This window comes from Drosophila mauritiana, chromosome 3R (genome assembly GCF_004382145.1).
Source record: "Drosophila mauritiana strain mau12 chromosome 3R, ASM438214v1, whole genome shotgun sequence".
Taxonomy (NCBI): Eukaryota; Metazoa; Arthropoda; class Insecta; order Diptera; family Drosophilidae; genus Drosophila; species Drosophila mauritiana.
This window is the reverse complement of record NC_046670.1, coordinates 13,023,981-13,048,240: the sequence shown is the minus strand read 5'-3', so window position 1 is coordinate 13,048,240 and position 24,260 is coordinate 13,023,981. Positions and strand designations below refer to the sequence as shown.

General features: G+C 44.0%; 2 protein-coding genes across 2 annotated transcripts; both read left to right on the top strand.

Moving 5' to 3' along the window:
* Window positions 1–835: 835 nt before the first annotated feature.
* On the top strand, window positions 836–3,558 carry LOC117144695 (homeotic protein empty spiracles). The gene is made up of 2 exons (XM_033310020.1): window positions 836–2,288; window positions 2,532–3,558. Exons 1-2 carry the CDS (start codon window positions 1,151–1,153, stop codon window positions 2,879–2,881), a joined length of 1,488 nt encoding a protein of 495 aa, XP_033165911.1. The 5' UTR covers window positions 836–1,150; the 3' UTR covers window positions 2,882–3,558.
* Window positions 3,559–21,015: 17,457 nt separating this feature from the next.
* LOC117145401 lies at window positions 21,016–22,249 on the top strand. The gene is made up of 2 exons (XM_033311039.1): window positions 21,016–21,213; window positions 21,992–22,249. Exons 1-2 carry the CDS (start codon window positions 21,022–21,024, stop codon window positions 22,247–22,249), a joined length of 450 nt encoding a protein of 149 aa, XP_033166930.1. The 5' UTR covers window positions 21,016–21,021.
* The last annotated feature ends 2,011 nt before the right edge of the window (window positions 22,250–24,260 follow it).

The following is a 24,260-nucleotide window of genomic DNA, read 5'->3' as shown; positions in this document are numbered from 1 at the left end:
TATGGAAACAGCAAGTTTGAAGTGCATCCGTGGTGTGGAATTGCTAATGTGGACTGGATTGTCAGCTGTACGAAGACCGGGACGTTTTAAAATAGGGAAAGTTAATATATAAGATCATAAATTAAATAAGTATTTTAAATTATACATTTTACACCTTGTTGTTGTATGTGCTTCACGAACTTTAAAAACACCAATTACTAAATACTTATATTTCTAACTCTTTACTTTTATGCATAAATATATAAAGATCGTCCAACAAATCCTTGCTAAACTATAAATTTGCACAACCAAAATCCCCCAGTAAATCCCCCTGAGCAAGGGAAATATTTAAAACGCACATCCTCTGTAAGCCTCGAAAACCCTTTTCGAACTTCCTGCAAATTTGGCCAGAGTCCGCAAACAGAGACATTTTGCCCACCTGGCATTAGATTTCCATTTAGCGCTCGTTCCGGCCCAGAAATGCAACCGCAAAAACAAGAACTATGAATGGCAGTTTAAGCCAAATTACACAAAGGCCAAGAGCAACAACAAAGCAGAATAGTGGTGGCTGTTTGAACGGAAGCCATATGCAGAAAATTCGGTAAATGCAGCGCACCGAACTAGACCCGCCCCTCGAAAAGCAGCCATTTCACTCGCTCCTTCGCAGCTAGGCCATATCTGCAGGGTAGATAAAATCCACAAGGCGCGCGCGAAGAAGACGGCCATACTACACCAAGCACAGTGCCTCCCGTTCTGGCTCGATAAACTGGTTTGGCCTGTACTGGCGAAGAGAGAAGACTCGCCGCAGCGCAGCTCTCTTCGAGTAGCGCACACTTGGTGGTGTTGCCGGGCTTACCGGATTTATTCAGACATCGAACGTCGTCGTGAGCACACGTCTATATTCTCCGTCTTCCGACACAAAAAAAATAAGAAAAACGAACGCGTCGATCGCAGTAGCGCACAAGTCTTGACAACCCGAGTGTGTGTGTGATTAATATAGTAACTATACGTATATATGAAAGCGTTTCCAATGCGTCGCTTAGTGTGAGAAAAACAACGAAACATAGAGAGTTACAGTTATAAGGACTTCCCAGAGGATTAGAAAACAGAATACCGTGTTTAAACCCCCGAAAAAAAAGCCGCCAACATAGCCGAACTAACCGCCGTATTTATGACTAAAATGATTCCGCCGGTTCCCACCGCCGCTGCAGCCGTCATGATGCCCACACCAAAGCAGAAGATCGGTTTCAGCATCGAGTCCATTGTGGGCAATGATGTCAGCACCGCCGGCGGCAATTCGACGCCCGAGCTATCCGGTCCCCAGAGTCCGCCGCCCGGCGAGCGCAATGTGCCCGGTTCGCCGCCCCAAACGCCACCAGCCACACTCACCTTGATCCCAGGCTCTCCCCCGCACCATCTGATGGCTCCTCCTGCCCACGGACTGCCCTATCCGCATCCGCATGCTCAGCAGCAGCAACAGCAGCATTTGCAGGCACCACATCCGCATCCGCATCTATCTCCTGCGCAGCAACATGTGCTCCACCAGCACCTACTCATGCAGCAGCAGCAACATCAGGGCACACCCAAGAGCCACCAGGACATTCAGGAGCTGCTGCAGAGACTGCACCACAATGCCGCCATGGCCAGCGGCCTGAGTCCGCTGCAGACACGCCTCTCCCCCGAAACGGAGCAGCCCCAGATGGCCGTCTCCCTCAAGCGGGAACGCTCACCTGCACCACCTGCCATGGAGCAGGCCGAGAATCCCGCCCAGCGCATCCAGCCACCGCACACGCCTCCCAAGTCCGTGAGCCCCCAGTCCTCGCAGCCCTCGTCTTCGCCCACTCTGCTGATCAGCAGTCCACATGCCACACCGCCACAGCATCAGCAGCCGCCCCCGAATTATCCAAAGCCCGCCATGATGCATCCCGGAGGAGCTGGACCCATGATGATGCCGGGCATGCCGCCCGCTGGACTCGTTCGCCCCTTTCCCATGGGACCCGGAGGACCACCGATGCCGCAGGGTCAGCCCGGCTTGCCGGACATCAAGGCGCTGCCGCCGTACATCAACGCTCCGCCAGAGCTGCCGCCCCAGCACAATCCGCATCTCATTGCTGCCGCCCAGTTCCAGATGGCCGCCGCCCTGCAGGCGGGTCATGTCCTTGGTCCAGCGGCCGCCGCCGCTGCTGCCGCCGGCCTGCCGCCCCACGCCCAGTTCATGCCCAATCCAGGCATGGCCAGGGATAGCTATCAGCTGTACCCGTGGCTGCTCAGCCGTCATGGAAGGATCTTCCCACACCGATTCCCTGGAAGTAAGTATCTTTTGGAATGATTCTGTATATGCGAAACAAAAAAAGATTTAGGGAAAAAAGAAAAAACTTAAAACTAAAAACTTTAAATATTCATATAATTAATCAGAAATGACAGATGCTAATATGTTTCAAATTTGAGTCTCATATAATTGCAATATATTGTCACTGCTAATTTATCGCTGTAAATTATAATCTTAAATACCGATGACTAACCGAAACCCTTTCTTCTCTGCTTCTTTCAAGGTTTCCTGGTGCCCCCGTTCCGCAAACCGAAACGCATTCGCACCGCCTTCTCGCCGTCGCAGCTGCTGAAGCTGGAGCACGCCTTCGAGAGCAACCAGTACGTGGTGGGGGCGGAGAGGAAGGCCCTGGCCCAGAACCTCAATCTGTCCGAGACGCAGGTGAAGGTGTGGTTCCAGAACCGACGCACCAAGCACAAGCGGATGCAGCAGGAGGACGAGAAGGGCGGCGAGGGAGGATCGCAGCGGAATATGCACAACGGCAGCGGCGACGAGGACGACGACGAACTGATCGACATGGAGATGGACGAGTGCCCCAGCGATGAGGAGCACGAGCTGGACGCCAGCCACTGAGAGAAGCGGCCAGGAGATAGTCCTGCGGCGGTCCGTGAGTTCCTTATCCTGGCGAATGCAGTCCAGTTCCAGTTATCGAGGGTTCCCAGTCGAATCTCGGCGAGAGTAACATAGTTTGTTTTGTTGTGATATATTCTTAGAGCGATCCCAAGGCGTTAGGCTAAGTGTATATAGGAAAGTATTAAGAGACCCTTCCTCTACATCCACAATTCTCTCTCAAGATCCGTGCCAAATCCTTGCGAAGTTTCGAGGTTGAGTAGAGCTCAAAGAATGCAAGTTGTTTCCTCTCTTTCCCAAATATCAAATGCAAAAAAGAAACCCTTAAAAATTAATCTAGGCTAGACACCACCAACTATAACTGTACAAATATTATGACTTAAGCCTGTAAATATTCATGACATTACTTTTAATTAGTGAATTCTTCAGAACAAATCGTACTCGATGCACTAGCTATTGTATAATTCTTGTATATTGTATGACGATCTAGCATTTATTTATGTTTAGTCTTAAGCACGAACCTCTAGAGTCGCTCAACTGCAGCTGGATATTATTTAAAGCCGTCTAATATAAAGCCCTAGTTGCTAGAAACTACTTCCTAAGCCAACATGATTGTAAGAAACACACACGAATATTATCATATAAAATATAAAATATTCATTATGAAAAGAAATTGAAAGAGAAATGTTTTTTTGATTTACTTTATTAATACTTTAAACAATTTTGTTTTGAGCTATGAATGTGAACTTTAACTTTTCTTCCAGCTTTACTTCCCTTCAACAATATTTTACTTTAGGTTATTTTTTCTTGTTTAAGCCTTGGCATCTCCGCCCCCTTTTAATTGAGTTCGTCCCACTGTGTGACAGAGTGAAAAATTATGCGCCGTCAATTAATTAGCGTGTGACATTTAACATTGTTGTTGCTGTTTCTGTCCACTGGAAATGGTGACAGGTGCGCAGGGAAAGGGGATTGAGGGGGAGCGGCCGCGACTGAAAAGAGCGGGTTAGCTGAAGGAGGTGGCTATAAAATGCATTTAGCGATCGTTATTTCTTATAGATTTCATAAGCATTTTAATTGCACAATTTAAAATGCAAATCGTGTTTTATTGTAGAATTTAATTGAGCGCAGTTCGTGCGAGATCAAAGGGGCGGGGGTGGATGCTGAACGGGGGCTTTTGGGGGTTGGGATGGCTTTGGAAACTGGTTAACAAGCCACTCGAGGTGTGCTAATGATCTAAAAGCCAAATTTATGATTATTGAACCACAAATTTATGCGAAAACCGTGGCGGTATATAAGCGCAGCTTTCATTATCGGCAAATCGGCATCAGCTAACAGAAATCGGCTATCGAATGTGGCCTAATGAATATGCAGTGGCTAATTGCAATGGGCAAACTGCAAACTAGATTGGTCCGGCTGATATGGCTAATTAACGGACATAACGAGTCTAATTACTAGCTGTTAACAGCACTAAATTGTGGCACTCTGTCAAAGGTCCCCCGCCAGTATTGAAATCGGGGGGGTTTTTAGGGGGAACCTATCTATTGCAATCACAAAGCTTACAATTGCAATAGTCGTAAATCAAAGCGGGCAAATTATATGTTTCATCGGTGATCGAAATCGCGGCTTTAGCCATAAACCTTTCAGCTAATGGCGAGTCTTGTTTGCTTAGCAAACACGCACCTTTGATGGAAACTTCGAGATTCCAACTCCAGATTCAAGATACACGGCCCATCGCGAGCGGGAACTGTAATTAATAATGGGGCTGGGGCACGCCCCCTGCATATTGCATTGGGGGCTTATCTGCTGGCCTCCTTTATCCAATATCACTCTTCAAATGTTTCTGTAGAACAAAAACACACACTGGCGCAAAGGGACGGAGAGAAAACGAAAGCCGAAATCGGAATGAAATCCCTTGCTGATAATTCTTGGAAATTAAAACACAATTTGGTAAGTTGTTGGCTGTTGATGATGTTATACATATATCGGGCATACATATGTTTGTACAACTTGTTTTGCCTCGTGGCTTCGCTTTTGTTGTTGTTGATTTTCGAATGCCTCAAAAGGTTTGTTATGCGGCGCGCCCCAAAAAAAGAGATATAGTAATAATAATGCCAACAACAACGCTGCATACACTTTATGGCCAGCACCACGCACCACAACTGGCTGCCCGTTGTTGTTGTTATTGTTACTTATCCCATAAAGTTTATTAAGTAATCCAATTTGGCTAAATTAGCTGTGTCTCGTCTCGAAGTTATTTCGGATTTTAATTGAGTTTCGGCTTGAGTTTGAGTTTCTCTCTGCCTGCCCTCCCATCTCCATCCATTGCTCATTATTGTCCGTTGGATTTCACCGATCGCTGATCGATCGCCGGCATAATGCAAATTGTCAAGCCAAGATCGAGACCCCAACCCCAACCCCAACCCGACCCCGACCCCGACCAGAACCCCTTGGCCCCTTAATGGCCATCCTTTGGAGCGCAGGGCTCGAGATCGGGACGTGCCATATCTCGGTGTTCTGTTTAATGTGTGTTTCCTGGAAGATTAATACGGCGAAATTAAGGAAAATAAATAAATGTCAGCGCTGTACAAGATCGTTATCGCATTTAACAATAATTACCCTGATATGGGATATGCTAACTAATCTGTTAAGCCCGCTCATTCCGGCCAAGGATCGTTCCGAGATGCGTTGCGATGTGCTGGCCAGGCCAACAGGTTTTCGGCCCGAAACGAAACGACTGTTTAGTGCTTTCCGTTGTCGCCCGAAACACCAGACATCATCGAAGGTGTCGCCGGCCGCTTGTTGTGTTAAATTAAGTAATTAATTTTAAAGTCCATGTTCGGTCCGTTTGTCTAACGAAAGACTTAGGCGACGAACTTTTGGGGCCGCCACGCTTGTTAACCCCACTTCCGTCATTCACTTTTGCCTCGGAGTCTTGGGACTCGATCTTGATCTCGATCGGCCGACTTCAATTGCTTGTAATTTACGGAACGATTGTTCTCATTCCTCGGCGGGCACTTCCTGCGGTTCGGCTAGATTGGCATCACTTTTCCAGGCCCTCGACATTTTGTTTGTCGTAATAATTCGTAAGCGTTTTAATTGAATGATCCGACGGTGGGCGTCTCCCGCTCCTTAACCACACAAGATATATAAGATATACACTCCAGATCCGCTGTGTCATTGCCAACTGCTCAACATGTCCCGGGGTAAACAGAATAAACATTTGACTCGAATTTGGGCCCTCAAGTGCTTAATTAAGGGCCGCAACAACGTCTCGTTTTGGCTCTTGTTTATTTAACAATTTTCTGCGGCCAGGGTCCAATATTTTGATGTTTTCTAATTGCCTCAATTATGCTTGGCTCTCCGGGTGTTTTTGGACTGTTAGATCGGCGGCCTCATCACGGATTTCTGGCGCCAGACGCCGTCTCTTTCATATGCAAAGTGCCTTGCCGATCAAATATCGAATGCTTTAATTTGGTATATCAAAGAGAGACATTATGCTGCTGCTGCCAGTCTCAGACTCCCTGCCCCCTCCCCCCGATCGTAAAAGCGTCAAATTTCTCAATTCTCAATTCTCGGTTGCCCATTACCAATTCCCGATTTCGTGGCCAACTCCATGGGGCGTCCTAATTGTTGATATGCATCTCGGTTTCTCTGCCACTCAGTTATTGGGTTCGTCGAGAGTCGCTTAATATTATTTGGTGAGTTTTATGTTTTATTTCGAATTAGCCGCATAAATATGCACTCTTTATGACAACCTGATGTCTGTTGTTACTGTTTTATGCTCGATGAGCTAGAGCGCCCACGCTGCGTATGATTGTTGGCATTTCAATGCCCAGGCACAGTGGTTCGAAGGGTTCAAAAGGGAACTGTGAAATATAGAAAATAAACTCATTTTTGTAATATTTATTGATTGATTATTAATTATTAATTGAATATTTTTCGAGTTCAAGCGTTTTGTATTTGTTATACATTATATTTAGTTTAGTCTCGACCCACTGTTCCGCGATTGACCATCGAAATAAATGCCATTCCACGCTGCCCGCAGTGCAATGCATTATTCAAGCACTGGAGAAAATCCCGCCTTGGACATTTAGCTGGTTAAACAATCAATTAGTGACGACCGCAACTGAATCGCTGATGCCGTTATTGAATTATACTCGAAGCTATCAGGGGGCCACATACAAATGTATGTTCGTAGGACCCATGGCACCGCTCCTCCCCAAAAGGTATAACCCCGCCCTGACAGGCCAACAAATGCTCGGATTGCGTGCCAGCCTCAAGTCGGTCTGGCTAATTATGGGTTTGCCATTTGGGGCCTGCATATGGGTTCTAGTTCTACACCATGTGGCTCAATGTAAGCTGAACATGGCTTTGTAGTATAGTGTAGCTTATCGGAGGGCTCGGTGGTCCGGGCCAATGAGGCGTCATCTAATATATTGCAATTACAAGCGGCAATTAGTCAATTTACCGGACTCGAACACGAAACGCTTTTCGTATAATTAAAAGCCAATTAGAATATTTATTATGAAAATTGCCCAACAAATGTGCATAATTGAAGCGATGTGAATTCGTTTAAATTACAGACCGCTCCAGCGATTTCCATCTAGTTGGCAGCCATGAGAACCTCCCAATGGGGAATCTACTGTCCGATATGCCCCCATCCAGTTAGTGGTTTTCTATAATTGAATCAGGTACTTCCTGCGAAGCAATTACTGCCACGGGAAGCTTATTACAGGTTTAGTTTCGATGATTAAGTGCACTGATCTTATTAGCAGCTTTTTAGGTAAACAAAAATATTAACACGCCCTGTAATTGTTGGTTTCATTATTTTCAGACCTATTTTTATAAGCAACTGTGACATAAGACTTAAGCACATTTATCAATTCAAAACAAAACCTATTGCGTTTCCATTAAACTTGTATTATTATTCTGATATCTGATTATTCTGATAATTAACCTTCTACTTCATAATACACACATTGCCTTCTGCAGTCAATAACACACCTGTGCTAAAGAGACTTTAATGCATAAACAGGTAATTCGTCACTCAGTTGGCTACTGGCAGTGAATCGAAACACCCACACTCGGAGCTTCATCTATTCACACTTTAGGGGTTAGGTCAGGTCTGTCGTATGCCCAAATATTAATGAATTAACATTTGTCACACACACGCAAACAGACGATGAAAATATTGAAAAATTATGCAGCCAAGGCAATCAAACAATTAAATATAAATTTGTGGTATTCACGCCCCGAACCGAGGAAAGAAGCAGAACGAACCCACAAAAAGTATCGAACAAAACAAATGAGTGCGTCCCTGATGTTGATGACGATGTTGATGTCCGTCGTCCAATGTTTGATGGCATTCCAGTCGAGCTGCTGTTGCGGCTGAAAATTCAAATTCGTTGGAAAATAATATTGTCAGCATAATGCCCGTAGATTATTGGATAGTGAGCTGAGAGCACACCCAAAACGATTCCCAATACAATTTTGACAGCGTATTTCGTAATAAAGTGGAAAATTCATTGAAATCGAAGTCAGGCAGCAACGGCAAGTGCATTTCAATTAGATGTACCTCTCGGGGACCAGGTTCTATTACCATTTCTAATTAATCAGACGCAGAGGGTGAGGGAGTGCTGCTTTATTTTGACATTTTCCACAGATATTAGATTAACATCGTTTTAAAATCAAATTAAAACATTAGACAGGGCCCACCCCTGGCAAACAGGATTGTCTAGGGTTCGTTTCGGGTTCCCTCTTTTTCTTGGCCACTTGGCTTCTATTTATCACCGTAACGGCAACTGCTGTTTTTGTTTTGCCTAGCGTAATTTAGATAACAGATATGGCCAGCATAGGGTCCTTATTGACAAGTGGCATTTTCCGGGAAACGCTCTAAACGCCAAATGCAGCGTGGAAGGAAAACCTCATTCGATTGCCCTGGAAATTTCAACAGGGGTCGCACAATACCCAGTCCAACTGGTCAGCCAAGTGTTGGCCGATCCTTTTTGCCTCTCTTTTTTGTGGACTGGCCAGCCTAAAACAGTTGTCAGGAATCCCTTGTCGTGATGTCAATGAAGATAATGCCAGGCGATTTAACCTGCTGTGCGTGGGCGTAAGTATAGATGCATCTCGACTTCTTTTGGTGTTTGCTCTTTTTAATTGGAAATTAAACAAATGCCCGGGGTCGAGACTCATTGTTTGTCCTACGATTTTGCGTGATTTTGGCCCGGACGGGGGGCACTTGAGCCCAGCAATTGTTGTGGTCCTTGGACCGATTGTTCCGTTGATTTCTTTACGAGCAGAAGAACCGTTAGCACAGATAGTTGTTGCCATTGTTGTGGGCTAGTGACTCTATGATCCTTTGGTCCTTTTTATGGTGGGAACATTGAGAATCAGCCAAGAAATCAATCTAATTACCGAGAAATGTAAGGGATAATGATCCAGAAAAGATAGAAATATTTACTGAGTGAAGAACATAATTATTTCTTTGGGGAGGATACAAAAAGTCATAAAATTAACAAGCATATTAACTGTACAACCAAGAGCTTCATAAAGAACGAGGCAAAAAGATTAAATGATTACACATAAATGGATACTGGATTTAATCAAATCAATTTATTAAACAAGATATGTTATGCAGGCAATTTTTAAAGTCTATATGCCATTTAAACTATAATACACCTTTTAAGGTATGTAGCTCTTTTATTTCCAAATTCACCTGAACAAACAGCTGAAAATACCCATCTTTGGCATAATATTCCAAGATAGTACATCTTTTTACACCCCCCGCTGCATAATAGGGCCATAAAGATTTCATATTCGTTTGTTTCACTCTGCAAGCAGCAAGTTCGTTGCCTAAGTCTTTTGTTTTAGTCCCCCTGCATTCCCTTTTCAGAGTCGATTGTTATAAACAGTTGCCTGCCAAAACACGGCATTTATGCCAGCCCGGGGCTTCCGTTGAAATGTTAGTCGGAATCTGAATCGGAATAAGCCCCCCGACCCCGCTGAGAGAAGGGCCCTAAAGGATTGCCGGACTAAACGAAGCTTTGCAGGCATCGCTCAAAATATGGAACAATGCAGAGGGAACCGCAAATGACATACAGCATCGTTGGCTGGAATTTTGGAAGAAAATCTAATCATCTGCTGGCACGCCCACCAACCGACCACCGATCTTCTGCGCCCAAAGGCGAGCTGGAAAACAAGCAAACGTATTAATTAAATGTGCGCAACGCCTCCCAGTTTTCAAGCTAGTTCCTCCCATTCCCGACTCATTGTGTCAGTTGGGATGGGTTCCTTTGCGAAAACGAAACCCTTTACTGGCATCCCGCTGCTCCGGAGATGCAATGGTCCAAGTTCGCTGTAAAATCATGATTATTGCCATTATGGGCTTATTAAATATGAATTGTGAGGCCCCGAAATCCAGTCTTCCCTCTTTCTGACTTGTGACAAAAGGCATAAGTCAATGCGGAGTATGCAGATTTCAGGAGGCGTGTCAGCGAACCGAGCCCAAGGAGTCGAGCCGAGTCGAGTCGAGGATTAAGTTGCACTGACATTCATTCAGGCCAGGACCCAGATGAAAACCGGAGGATCGTTGATCTCTAACAGGATTTGACAAAAGTTAAGCCACAAGTGCCTGCAGCTCGGATCTAATCCAGCCGAAGGGGAAAGGTGAGGGCCGGGAAAAGGGAGCTGGGAAAATCCCAGTGACTCTCTCGGCTCAGGTAAATCGCTGGCAGCAATTTCCAAAATAAATAAACAACATTTTGACCGGAGATAAATGTGAGCCAATTATGCCAGTCTATACTCTACTGACATTTGAAACGCTTGTCAACGGTTAAATTTAAACAAAATATTTATTTTGTTTATGCACCCAAAAAACAGCGATTCATTGGAAACTTCTTTCTTCTTGCTTTCTTCGTAGATGGAAACTGGCCTTATCGGCCGGATGATCGAAGACCCGTGCTCACACAGGCCAGCCTGGCTTTTATGGCCAATTTACCAACTAAATAAAAGTAAAACGTAACAAAATCTCTGGGCCCAAAGATGCGCCATTAATTCCAAATATATTACCGAAAGTAATATGATATTTTCACTCGCGCGCCAACTACACAAAAACTCGAATGTAATAAAATTAATTTAAATTCTTCATCTCCCCACCAGCAATCCAACAAAGCCCACAGCGAATGAGTAAGCGCCTCCATCTTCAGCTCGAGATCCCATAAAGCTGGTCGGCGAGAGCCACAAATATCTGTCGTTTATTTAAATTTAGCTATCAAAAATGTTTACGATCCACATAACTGACTAAATCACCATAAACACCCTGTTCCGTGTTTGGAGTCGCATCGAGATTCGGCCCTCACCTCTCACCTGGAAATATCTGACCCCCAAGCCCCGGTCCCTCTTTGCCTCTCTGCCTCATGTGGCAACATGCGGCGCTTGGATAGACAAACTCTTTGGGGCATCTTTGCAGCCTCGACATCGGCCTCATCATGATCATGATTGTGGCTGGGTTTGCCTTACCCTAGGTGGTAAGTTGTGGCAACAAGTGTCTGCCTGCCACACCAGCCTCCCCCTGGCAGCTTCCCCTTCCCCTGACCCAGACTCCTGCACCATCTTTGCCACTTTAGCGTGTTGAATGCGCTCATTTATGTGAAATATGATACGCGCCATAATATGCAAAAAAAGGAAATCAAAGAGGAGAAAAAGGAAAACATTTTAATCAATTAATTATCCAAAGGAGCCGGTCAGAAGGTGTTCGTGTCCGTGTGGTGCATGTAAATAATTTTAAAAGTTGCTTATGTGAAATGTGGCACTTAAATAACGCAGCGGGTGCGATTTGGCATGGGCATTCCGAGGATGTGGGGAATTTGGCGGGAAAAGTTAAGGAAAAGGAAGAGAAATGGGGATATCATTTTGGAGATGTGAATCAAATATTTCTTCTGCCATTAAACATGTGTACTACTAACTACCTTAAAACGTGATATTATCGAAGACCTACTTTTTTCGATCTTTAGCAGTTGAGGAAATCCCTACTTAGATCTATCGCTCCATCAAAATGTTTTCAGCTGAAAATATTTTACGTGTATGTTTTTATAGCCCCCAACACATTGTCCTTCTAACGTATATACATTTTTTATCTCTCGCTTAGAAATTTTTGATAAATGCTATTCAATTAGGCTCCCTTGTCGAAAGAACGCTAATCGCATTTTATTGATTTTAAAACGCTTGCCAATCTCATTCAGATTTACCTTAAATTCCTGAACCCTTTTTTTATGACTGCCTTTTTCCGCGATCAGCGATCTCTCTGCATAATTCCCTCATCCGCAGACTTTTTTATGTGTGCTCTTCTTAATTTATTAATGAGCCCCTTGAGCTTAAGACTACGAAGTTTTTTGTATTTCGCTTTTGGGAATCTTTTGTCTCGGCTCGGATAGCTAATTAAGTTTTAACAAAATCTTATAATTTTCACCGTGCATAACTTAACCCGTTGAAGGGGGCATTTGATTGCTTTCATAAAATGTATTATTTATTTACTTTTAATTGGCATCATTTGATGATTTTAATGATGCGCAAATATCGGCAGCAACAATTTTTATTCACGCTTATAATATTCATTGTCCGGAGCCAGGTAGAAACCAGTTTTTTTGTTCAAATTGCGGGGAGCTAATGGTATCACACCCAAAATATCAAGGGGGATACACTCGTTGTTCGCATGAGATGGAAAGTGAAACCCATCTCGACTTCTCTCACCTTCACCTGATGCACTGCGTCCCGTGGTCAGAAAAAACACGCAACAGGGGATCCCATCCCAGGCCACTCCCCCTTCTAACCGCCCCCTGCGGCGCGAGATGATGCCTCAATCGCTGGACGGTCTTTACAATCTCATCGGAAATCACTTAGATCCCCATAAATAAACCTCGCATATACATACGTGGCATGACTTGCCTACAGGAAAATTGGAATGAAAAAAATCCTCGCCCCGCCAGACAGCATTAATTACGCCTTACTTAAATTCTAATACCCTGCGACTACAAAAATTAAGTTGTTGCCTCTAACAGTGACGCGAATTATCGTGCTGGGCCGAGGAATCTGGTTAGGAATCAGAATCTCCGACTCAGACTCGGACGCGGACTCAATCCCAACCAGTTGGTCACAGCGGGCTCCCTAGTCGACCGAAAAATGCCAATTCATCTGGGGGACCGGGAGACCGGGACTGCAGACGCCCCCGCACTCCAATCGAAGTATTAACGGGCATTACAATAAGTATGAAATTAATATTAATTTCAATTAATGTCAAATATTAATGTCCACAAAAGCGTCGAACATCATTTGTTGGCTGTCATTTCTTCGAGTTGTTCGTTGTTCGTTGTTGGTTTTGATTTTTTCCATTTGTGTTGGATTTTCTGTGGGTCCCTTCTTTGTGGCTTATATCTGGCGATTTGATTAGCTCGATAGTGTCACAAGAGGCCATATGATTTATGGGCTCGCTGCTCTGAACAAATGTGGTGAATCAGTCGCCGTGCTGAATGAATTTTAAATTTCTTTCCCAATCTTTGAACTTTTTAAACTTTTTGCCTGGATCACATCAGATAAGTGGGCACTCATTAGGGCTTATAACGGACAACCGACTGGTGGAAGACACACACATTTTTCGACTTTCCCACCAGCTCTTTGTCTGTTTGCAAATTAGCAACATTTTCGATCTTGGCCAGTTCGGCAGTTCGCGGGGAGAAGATCGATTGCTTAATTAAGCCACGATTTGACAATGTCAAGTGTCCGGCCACAGCAAGGGGGCGATCTCTCAAGAGCACACTGCGAAAAAATAGGGACCTCATACATAATATTTTGTGCAAAATCAAATGGTAAACTTCTTGCACTTATACTGCAGCATTTCAAACATCCATGGTGGTTTTGTATCTTTATCTCTGATGCTAAATGATTTGTAAATGGTTTTTTGAATATATGTCTTCTTAATGAGTTTCTCTCAGTGCACCCACAAAGACAAGTTCACCCAATACCCAAAACCAATCCCCCAAATCCCCATCTCTAACATGCAAATGAGGCGTTGGCGTTATCGATCGCAACATGTGTAGAAACGTATTTTGTATTTTGTTTTTATTACTGTCGATAAGTCGTTATAAATTGGGTTAGAGGTGCGTTCCGATCACAAACTCTTATCCGACCGTCCATCTCTTTTGCACTGCCCACAGCGCACTCGCTCCGTCCCCCTCTTGCCATACTTAATACGCTTTAAAGGCCTTAAATGATTGTCAAGAGATTTGCATAATTTGGTGGGGTTTGTTTGGCTTGTATATTATATGGCCAAATCAAGATATATACCCGCAGAGTTCAGTTCCTATGTTGGAACATTTTAGAAACATGCGTCAACATAATTTTAACGCCAAGCAACTTAGCATAATCGATCTTATCGTCGTCTGATATATATTACGCCGTGTAATTTATGTTGGCCTGGCCCTGCTTTTGGCCCTAAATCAGCCATTAGAGCAGCTCGTAACACCGAACGCTCCCCCGTTCTCTTCCACAAGGCTTAGAAGGAAGTCATAAACCAATTTGGAGCAGCGCCTGGGCCACTCTTTTGGCCACATCCCCTTGTTCTGGCCCTGAATGGCGCTGCTCTCGTGCCTGCTTAATATGTTGGGCATGTGGCTATATTTAAACAGAATCTCGTGCGTACGTGATGTGCTGTGCTCTTAAATGAAAACGACGTGCTTATCGCCTTACTAAAGTCAGTGGCGTAGGCAAAAGGGGTTCAATCAGCAAAACTTTCAAATAAGTTTGATACTTAACAAAGAACTTAAATTCCTATGAAGGTTAACACTATCTACATTCCTAGGACCTTAAGGCCCCCCTTTTTCCCCGCACCTGGCCAATGGCTAGCATCTTCCAATGAAAGTATTTTTCCCAACAACCTGTAATTGTCTTAATTCACACTTTTCTTTACACGGATTTTCGTTGCTAGTTTTTACAGAGAAATGTCGATTACAATCAATTCCTGGCCTCTCATTTTAGTGGGCAGTGCAGAACGATTCTTAATGAACTTGTTTTTCAGTTGACATTCCCGTTCCCCAGCTCCTAAGCCATTTGGATTCATTCATGGCGAGGTGGATACTTCGAGAGCAACTGCAGCATCCCCTGATTGATATAGATAAGCAGCATCCTGTTTCCTCGGGATCGCTGAGCACTGATCACCGATCATTGTGCCTGGCATATTAATGAGGTCGGAAAAAGAAAGCAATTAGCAGGGCGGAAATACCATCCGAACCCGTAGCCAAGTGACAATTGGTACTCGGATTGAGGCGCCCACATCTTACTCGTCGGTTTTTGCCGGACTCAAGATCTGTCAAGCTGAAAGCGCGAATTAGTGTTGATTAAATTATGTTAATTTCTACCCATCACCTCTTCTTGTGGTGCTTATTGGATTGGGTTTTTGTGCGTTTTGTTATTTTTAACTCGCCAACTGTCAGATTTCATTTGTAAGACACTAAAAACGTTTTGCTCTTGCAGCCTCAAACAGACAAGAGATCACACATGTATATGGGTAGATGTGAGGCGGTACTCTTCTTGTAGTGGGTATGTTAAAGAGGACTTTCACTATAATAAATTATAAATTAAGATAACAAATAACTTTAAGGAATAGAAAAGGTTCTGATTAAAGTTTAAGCTACTTCTATGAATGAAGTAGTTTTGACAGTTGATAGTTTATTTTCAAGACAAGAACTATGTCTGTTTACTTTTACCATAATTTTGTTTTGCAATTTTATAGGATTATTAAGCCCGTAGAGCATCCCACCTTCGTTCTTAGTGCCACCGAGATGGTCTGCATTTTTTATGATCTTTCGCTAGGCCCGCATCGTGTTGCAAACAGCTTGTCCTTGTCCGAACTGTCCACACAAAGCGCGACAACAGCCGCGAGACAAAGAGCAAAAAATGTTGTACGCAAGTCCATTTAAAATGCATTTACATTAACATTATGATGAGGACGGGCCTTGAGAGTGCCGGATCGGATCGGATCGGATGAGTTGGGTTGGGATGGGATGGCGATCGGCTTATATCGCTGGACTACCTCTGTGTGGCCAGAATGAGGTCCAGAGCTGGGCCAAACAATTACAATTGTATCCCTTCGATTCCGATCGATCGCTGCGATAGCTTTGATGTCGTATTTGGTGTGTTTTTAGTGCAAGATTTGGCGCTTTTTTGTTCGTTTTTCGCTGGCCGCTTTTCGCGTTTTTTCTCATTGTTTTATTTGTTCTTTTTTTTTGTTGGCTCAAACCGAGCGGCCAAAGGTACGGGCGATACTTTGTAGAAATTATTGTTAACAACAGAAACGACAGCCACGGCATCAGGCAGAACCAAAGCCAAAGAGTTGTGACCAGAGTGAAAATATTTACGAGCCAATCAGGCATTTAAGTATCACATTACAACGTGTTCAATGTTCGATGAGTTGTCAACTCGTGTTTGTATCTGTATCTGTATCCCTATCCCCACAATCCCCATTCCGCCCTAGGGCGTATGTGATATGTAGTTTTGTAGCTTTTAAATGCATTTTGTTTGTCTGACTGGCCCAATAAAGCACCCAAGGTTCTCTCTTTTATTTAGATCGGTTTACATGGACACGGACATGTCGTTTGGCTGGGGATCCTCCATCCCCATCCCCATCTCCGTCCCCATTGGAATTTAATAAGCGTGTTTCGCTAATTTCCCGCTTGTCGTGTTAGACGACATTGAACTTGAAATGTCAGCAAAAGCGGCATTCCCAGTCTCCGATTTTTTCCTCTTATTATTGTTTGACCATCTAATTTAGCATCGTGTTGGCTGTCAATTTGTGCGCAACATTTTGTGTTAATTTCAGCGAAATCCATTTCAAAGTAAGCCGCCTGGTCAGCAAGTGTCGGCGTCCCAAATCGTCGCTCGTAAATATTGCGCCAAGTGAGCAGCCATAACTCATACGCCGTGTTGGCTGCCCACGATTGCGAATCGCCGAGCTCAACTCAGGGCATCGAGCGCATTTTGATTGTCAGCCAGAATTGAGGTTCTGCTTGGCAGACCAAACAAATGACAAATAAATTTCAACAAAACGCATTCAACTGGGAAGCAAAGATCTGCAGTGGGCATAATGGATACAAGGTAAATAAATATATAAACATATATGTTTGCTTTATATTTGTGGGCTTAAAAGGTTACAATAATCATCATTATATTTGGGATTTTTTTTATATTTTAAATAAGAATCGTAAGTATTTGCCCCACTGTCCACCTAATTTAGGCGAGAAGCTACAAAATCCAAGGCAAACACTTTCACGAAATTGCCCAATTAAATTAACAATAAACTCGGCTTCCCCGCCTCATCCCTGGCCAACACCCACGCTGCAGAGCCCCCATCCTCCATCCACCATCCTTCTGATCCCCATCACATGTGGTTGGTTCCACAATTTATATTTAGCCAGCCCACGTTGGATCAGAACAGGAAGCCTGGCCAAGAAACTGGGAACTGGGAACTGGGAACCATGGAGACGATGAGAGCGCTGCGATAAGAAGCCAACTCGAGGGCGTCGCTAGCGTCGCTTTGCGACTCTGGCTATAAAGCCATCATATTGAGCCAGACGATCCGAGTCCGAGAACCCCTCAGCCTGCCGAGCACGAGATCCGTACTTAGTCAAAACAATAAACGTGGAAGGTGGGACCTATTGCGAACGTAAATTAAGTCATTAAAAAATGCTAAGTTACGGAGGAGGGGGGACTAAGTTACCTCGACTTCGACTGGGTCGTGGCGAAAACGAGGCGGAGACTTTGTCGCGCAAGTGGTGGTATTGGAGCTACAAAGTCTTGGCTTTCCCTTTCCCTTGCCCCCAAAATGGGGGGCTGAGTAAGTCATTAAATTTGTCGCTAGACACGACCATGTTGGCCACAATGGCGACAATCCGCGCCAGCTGATGGCGGAACTGGATAATAAAATTAAGCAGACAAAGAGGCAGCCCAGTAGTAGTAGTAGTAGTCGTAGTGCCAGCTCCTCCATTGAGGAAGGAAGTGACAATTGGCCAGGCCAATGAAGACATTTGAGCCACAGTCTCAGTCTGAGTAGTATCCACTTACCAGTGTGGGTGCTGATATATGGCCCATGGAATCTGTCTATAGTCTGCGATGTTTATGGCCAAAAGGCATAAAATTAAGACCTTCTCGCCAAAGTTGGGCAAAACGCATAAAAGCGCTAATTGAATAAGCAACCCAATGGATCGTGAATCACTATAAGACATTTATGCACGGCTAATGTTCGAGAGCAGGAAGTCGGACGAGAACGTAATCCAATATGGTGCAGTGCCAGTGGAGTAGCTTGCAATAAATCCCACTTATCATGATATATACATATCTCTGAACGAGCTTTCGAGTTCCCACAGATCCCTTTGATAAGCGCTGCTCATTAATCGATCAGCAAATTAATTATGCTAAAACCGAAGCTTAATTGCGAGCATTTTTGGCTTTTTCAGCACCTTATCATCAAAGCAGCATCTGTGGCAAAACTTAACTAATGTTCAATTTAATAAAATTAGTTAAACTCCCTGCAGGTCGTTTGGTCATTTGAATTTCTAAACTGGTGTGCTTTTCTGTATCTCAGTTTCAATATCTGAAAGCCATAATTTTGAGCGCACCAAGAGATTTATCTCTAGAAACTTAGCTAAGCAAAACGCTTGATTATACGAGATGGTTTTTTAAGGGGGGACAAGAAACGCCCGCGCCGAGATATCCGAGTATCGCATTCAGATTGGGTCCGAGATTCGAGTTTTATGTACGACATGACGATTGTTTATGAAACATTTGGCTTAATAAAGTAATCATGGCATGTTTTACGATCGCCTTGCCATCGCAGCAGACCCCTCCCACAAAAAACCGCGGGCCACTTTCTATGCAAAACGAGTTGGCAATATGTTCGGCAAAGTGCGAAGCCCATTAATGCCCCGCTGTTTCTCGAAAATATCTTCTCGGCGATTAATGAGCTTTAATTTGCATTTAGCTCGCAGACTCAGACTCAGACTCAGACTCTGTTTCAGTCTGAACGGCTGAGAACAAAAAGTATCTAGAGACTATAGCCACTCGCAGATTATGGCCAAGCGTGCACAAATTGACATTTATTTATATTTGAATGGCGTTTAGCATTCGAGCGGCTCTATAAGTCGCTACTTTATGGCTCTGCGTGGGCTTTCAGTGTCCCAGCTTTGAGCAGGCAATTCACAAAACTTTAATCATATTTAATATTTAATTATTTCAGTCGATCGAACAATGGACACTTCCGGCTAAAGGTCAAATTATGAATAATATGATGGATAAATTTATGCCAAAAAACTCCGCTGTTTGACATGCAAATGTTGTGTTTTATGGCCAATTTGGCATTAATTACAATAACTCAACAGGCCGCGATCGAAAGTCCAGCAGTCAGATGCAAATCGACTCGACCTTTTAAGCCCTTCAAAAGACCCTTCAAAAAGACCGTTTGGGTAAAGCCGTTAAAAGATTCAATTCATCCTCACTTTCAAATTTAATACTTCGAAAAAGATCGGTTTGCTGATGGTTAAAAAACGATAGTATCGGTTAAGATGATTTAAGTGTATATTAACTAAAATTTTAGCATGAGTTTGAGTCTTTAAACAAGCTATACAACTTTTGCCTTAAGTATTATATCCTTTAAAATGTATCATTAATAAATATAAATATATCATTAATAATTAGGTATTCAAAGAATATAACTTTGCATTACATTAATTCCCCTAATTACATGTATTATTTTACCAATAGTAATGCTCCCTTTTATAAGCCTATCATTTGGTATCGATGGCTTGCCACCTCTGCATTGTATCTGATGCCCAATTTATGCACATCTTCGCACCTTTCCTCCTCCCAGCGGATTATCTGCAAAGTGTTTGTGCCGGGCCAAATAACAAATTCGCCCATCAAATGCCACAAAGACTCTATCAGTGGCACACGGTCCGCAACAAAAAAGGCAGCAGATTGAACCAAATTTCATGGTCCAGTCAGCCACTCAGCCACCGGCTTATTGTCACCTCCAGCCTTAACTCGATTCCAAACTCTACAGCAACTCCGATTGCGATGCCAATTCCGATGCTGCCATTTCCATCTCCATCGCCATTGTCGCCCAATGGATGTGGATGTGGATGCGGACCTGGACCCGTGGGCCGTCTTGGCCCGAAAGGTGCTAAATAAGTTGCTCGAGGAACCACTTTCGTCTCCCTCGTGTCGTCGTGGGCCAATCTAAATATCTTAATCTGGGGGACTGCCTGAAAATTGGCTGCCCGATTCGGTGCGGTTCGGATTGGATCGCTTTGGGTTTGGGTATGGGTATGGGGACTCCAGTTTTTGGGACACGTTTGTTAGTGCGTAAGCTTTTTGATAGAATTGAACGATTAGAAGTCCATAAAGCGACAAAAACATGACAACTTACGCGGCGGCTTTGCAATACAAGGCGTTGCCAATGCAAGGGATTAATGATGCCACAGATTCCCGATACCAATCCCCATCCCCAACTTCGTTGTTGTGCTTGTTGTATATATCTCGATGTCGTTGTCGCTGAATATCAAGTCTGGCAGTCGCTCAGCGGCAGCTCCAAAAACCCAGCTCCCGCCACGAAGCTGGAGAACTCCCCTGATCACCCAACTTCGCACTCGGATACAGCTCCAGCTCCCAGCTCGTTAGTCGCTTTTGGTCAGACGAGATTGCTGCGACAAAAACGGAAAAAGGGTGGAGAGCGCACAGAAAGCAATCTTTGTATAAGTCTCGTATCTGAGGACGCAGCACTTCCCCATGGAGATGACAGTGGTGGGGTGACTAAACAGGTAAATCGTTGAAATGTAGGAAACTAATTTATGTTTAATAATTCCCCCGTTATTGCATAGTTTTAAATACAATAAAAAATTACAATTACATCAAAAAAAAAAAAAATTACAATACTAATAGCACCATACTTGGCTAAATAACCACTAAAATAATCAATAGAATATCTTCGTAATGCTTCCTGCAATTTGATGCACCAAGTAAACTATCTGTTAGATCATTTTCGTGAGTCACGCTGTCATCGCTAGCTGCAAAGCCCACAAGTGGAGGTACAAATAATCGCCATGATCGTCATCTCAGTGGCTGTTGTTGTTGCCGCATTTCTTGGCGGATTAAGGCGGTCGTCTTGCCAGACCCAGCGACGACTCTCGATCGTCCACATGGAGTGTCACCAGATCGCACTCCGCACCCCGCAACCCGCACCACACGCCCGGCGCAGCGCATCCACTATCCATTCCTTTAACTGGATCTCCAAGGTGCATTGTCCCTGCAGCCCGGCGACCATTGTGCGCAAGACGGCCCATTTAAAATGTGCGCAAATAGTTGCGCATGCGCGCAGTTAATCTGAGCCAGATACTCGGGGCCAAGACAGAGCCACGTTGTGTGAGCCTCCGGGGCTGCGTCAGGCTGTCTGGGCCGGCTGAAGTCGAGGCGAGGCTGGGATTCTGGCTAAGACGCAGCTTGTTAGGCCAACGAGTCGGCCTGGCACTTTGGAGTGATAGTGATGGAAAGTGACGCGTTCATGTTTTGTGTCATTTCGCAGCCATTTGATGTATTGTGACAAACATTCTTCGCCCGGCCTCTTGAATTGTCCGTCCGCTGCTAGGAAGTTGATTTCTCATTCGGTACTGGGCACAAATCCGCAGCGGTCAAGTTGTAAAGACTTCTCTGTGGAGGTTTACGAGCGTACTAAGTTGGTAGTTGCAATTTGTTTGTGATTAGCTCTAATACAGTTGGAAAACTGTGCTAGGGAATATACAGAATATAAAGAAAGAAAAATGATTATACTCAGGAAAACATTAAACTATTAAATTCATATAATAGTATTTAATATGTACAACGTTATATATCAATTATTCTGAACAAATCCTCGCATCTCTATCGCACAGTCATCGCACTTTCAAATCAGAAAACAAATTGATTTCCGTTTAATAAATTTACATACATAACACTTGAACTGAGTTTCCAATTAATTTATTTCATGTCAACCTCACATCCGACCCAAACCAATCGCAAAATGTCCAAACTATGAAGGACAATCGAGAAAGGACCGACAAATGGCACCCAAAATATTGGCAAAGCAGCATTGAGGAGCCGATAAAACCCCAAAAACCAATAACAATATCAGTAACAATATACACAACAATAAACGAACGAAAACCAATTTACAATTTTATTATATTTTCGCACACGTATAAAGGCGGAGAAAGGGCAGGAGCCAGGATCCTACTGACAAAATGGCCGAGTGCGAGTGGGAGGGATGCAATCAGAGTGAGAAAGGATGATGAGTGAGCAAGAAAACCAATAAAAATCGAAATTGTCGGATGCGAAACGGCGCGGAATTGAATGGGAATCAATTTGCTTGCGAATCATTGAACAAATTGAAAAGGACATTCCAGCATGCATGTGTACGTCCACAGGATAATGCACACACACACACACACTGGTTCTGCCAGAGATAGAAGATAAGAGAGAGATGGGAAAAATGCTGAAATTGCTTGCCAAACAAATAAACAAACAAGAATGGGGCATGTGAGCGCATCCCGGCTGCCGGAATTGAGGCAAAAGTGTTATTGATCCTTAACCAGGAAGCTGGCGGGGGCTTCCATGCAAAAAAGGCACGTTATGTGGCCGGGATAAAGGTCCTGTCTCTGTTTCCCCCACTGCTCGCCCTCTCTTTCTCCACACAGCTACCCGTCTCTTTCGGTGTCGCCCCACTGCGATTATGTTTGCGCAGCCATCTTGATTGGCAATGTTATAAAATAAATACACTACGAGGGCGGCGAGGGCGGCATTGACGGCATGGGGGCGGGGCACTTTCCGGAAACTCGTGTAACTCGGCGTATTCGGGGTGGTGCGGTGTCCCAATGGATGGCTTAGAGTGGGTGAGAGTGCTCTCGGATTAGTGCGCATTGCCAGGAGCAATTGCTGCGGGATTTAGCCGACCGACCACAGTGGTCGTCTTAAAGTGTAAATGTAAGAAAATAAGAATATAATATTATATCCTTGATAAAAATGTTTAATGTTTATAAAATGTTTAAAATGATCCAAAGTTTGTTATTCTTGTATAGTTAATCTTGTAATAATTAATAATAATTTAATTAGATCAATTTCACTTCCTAATGCGAAGTCTAATGTAAGTCTATATGGCTCTAGCTTTTGTCCCACTGTGCCGGGGCTGGCTGAGGGTTTTCTCTGGCTGCTGGTGGCTTATTGGTTTTCAGTGCCATGCCGGCGGAAGGATAATGTCAACGGCTGACTGTTTGCCAAATTGAGCAGCGCAAAGTGCGAGGTGGAGGCTGGCTAACAGGATTCGGATTCGGAATCGGATTGGGAGTTGGGAGTGGTTAGGCCACGAGGATGTTGACGATGCTGGGGATGCTGAGGAAGGACGAATTTCTGGGGTGAGTGGGTCTGCTGACTGTCGAGCGATGATGACAAAGGCAATAATAATTTCACAAAATCGTTTGTCATTTACGCATGGCAAACGGTTTTGAAAGTAAACAGCCGGGTCGTCATGGGTCTCTGGTATTCCACGAGATGGGGTAGATCCCGGCCCGGGCGGTCTAAGCTTTATGGCGGGAAAATGGCTGTGGCACCCCAAGGATATTTATGGCATATAGATATTGTTCATTTCGCTGTTGGCAGGCAATTTTGTGACTAATGTTTGTTTAGCTGTCGTTGAGCATTTGCGGCACTTTTCGGGGAGTTGGGCGGCGGGATAATTGAAGGGTTGGTACGGTAAACTTTATGGGGGTTAAGTTCGCGAATGGGTGTTGCATCAGGAGCACAGGGAGAAATACTCAATTATTTCTAAAATATTTAGGTATATGAAAGGCAAATTACCGATATAATTTCCACTATATCAACTAAACAAATAAAACTTCAAAAAATGTAAAACTTTGATAGTTAGTGACATTCTAAGGAACGTATTTTTTTCTGACCCAATTTAAAATATTTGAAAATAAAACCCCTTCTCAGTAAGAGCATTTCTTTTACCCCAAACAAATGCTGGTGCCTTGTGCTAATTTTAGCGCGATTTCGACAGCGGAGCCCCACCCATTCCGGTAATATTATACGGTCTACCGAAGCCGTTGAAGCATAATTATGATGATTTATGGAAACCACACCAGTGCCGCGGATCGAAACAATGCCAACCGAATGGCAGCGCCCACGCCCAAAAGCGTTTAGCTAAATGCTATATGAAAATATTATTATATTGATTTATGTGGCTGATCTGCACAATGGAGCGCCTCAAAGGAGAAGCCTTCGGAATTAATTTCCTGCCATTAGGCGGGCATTG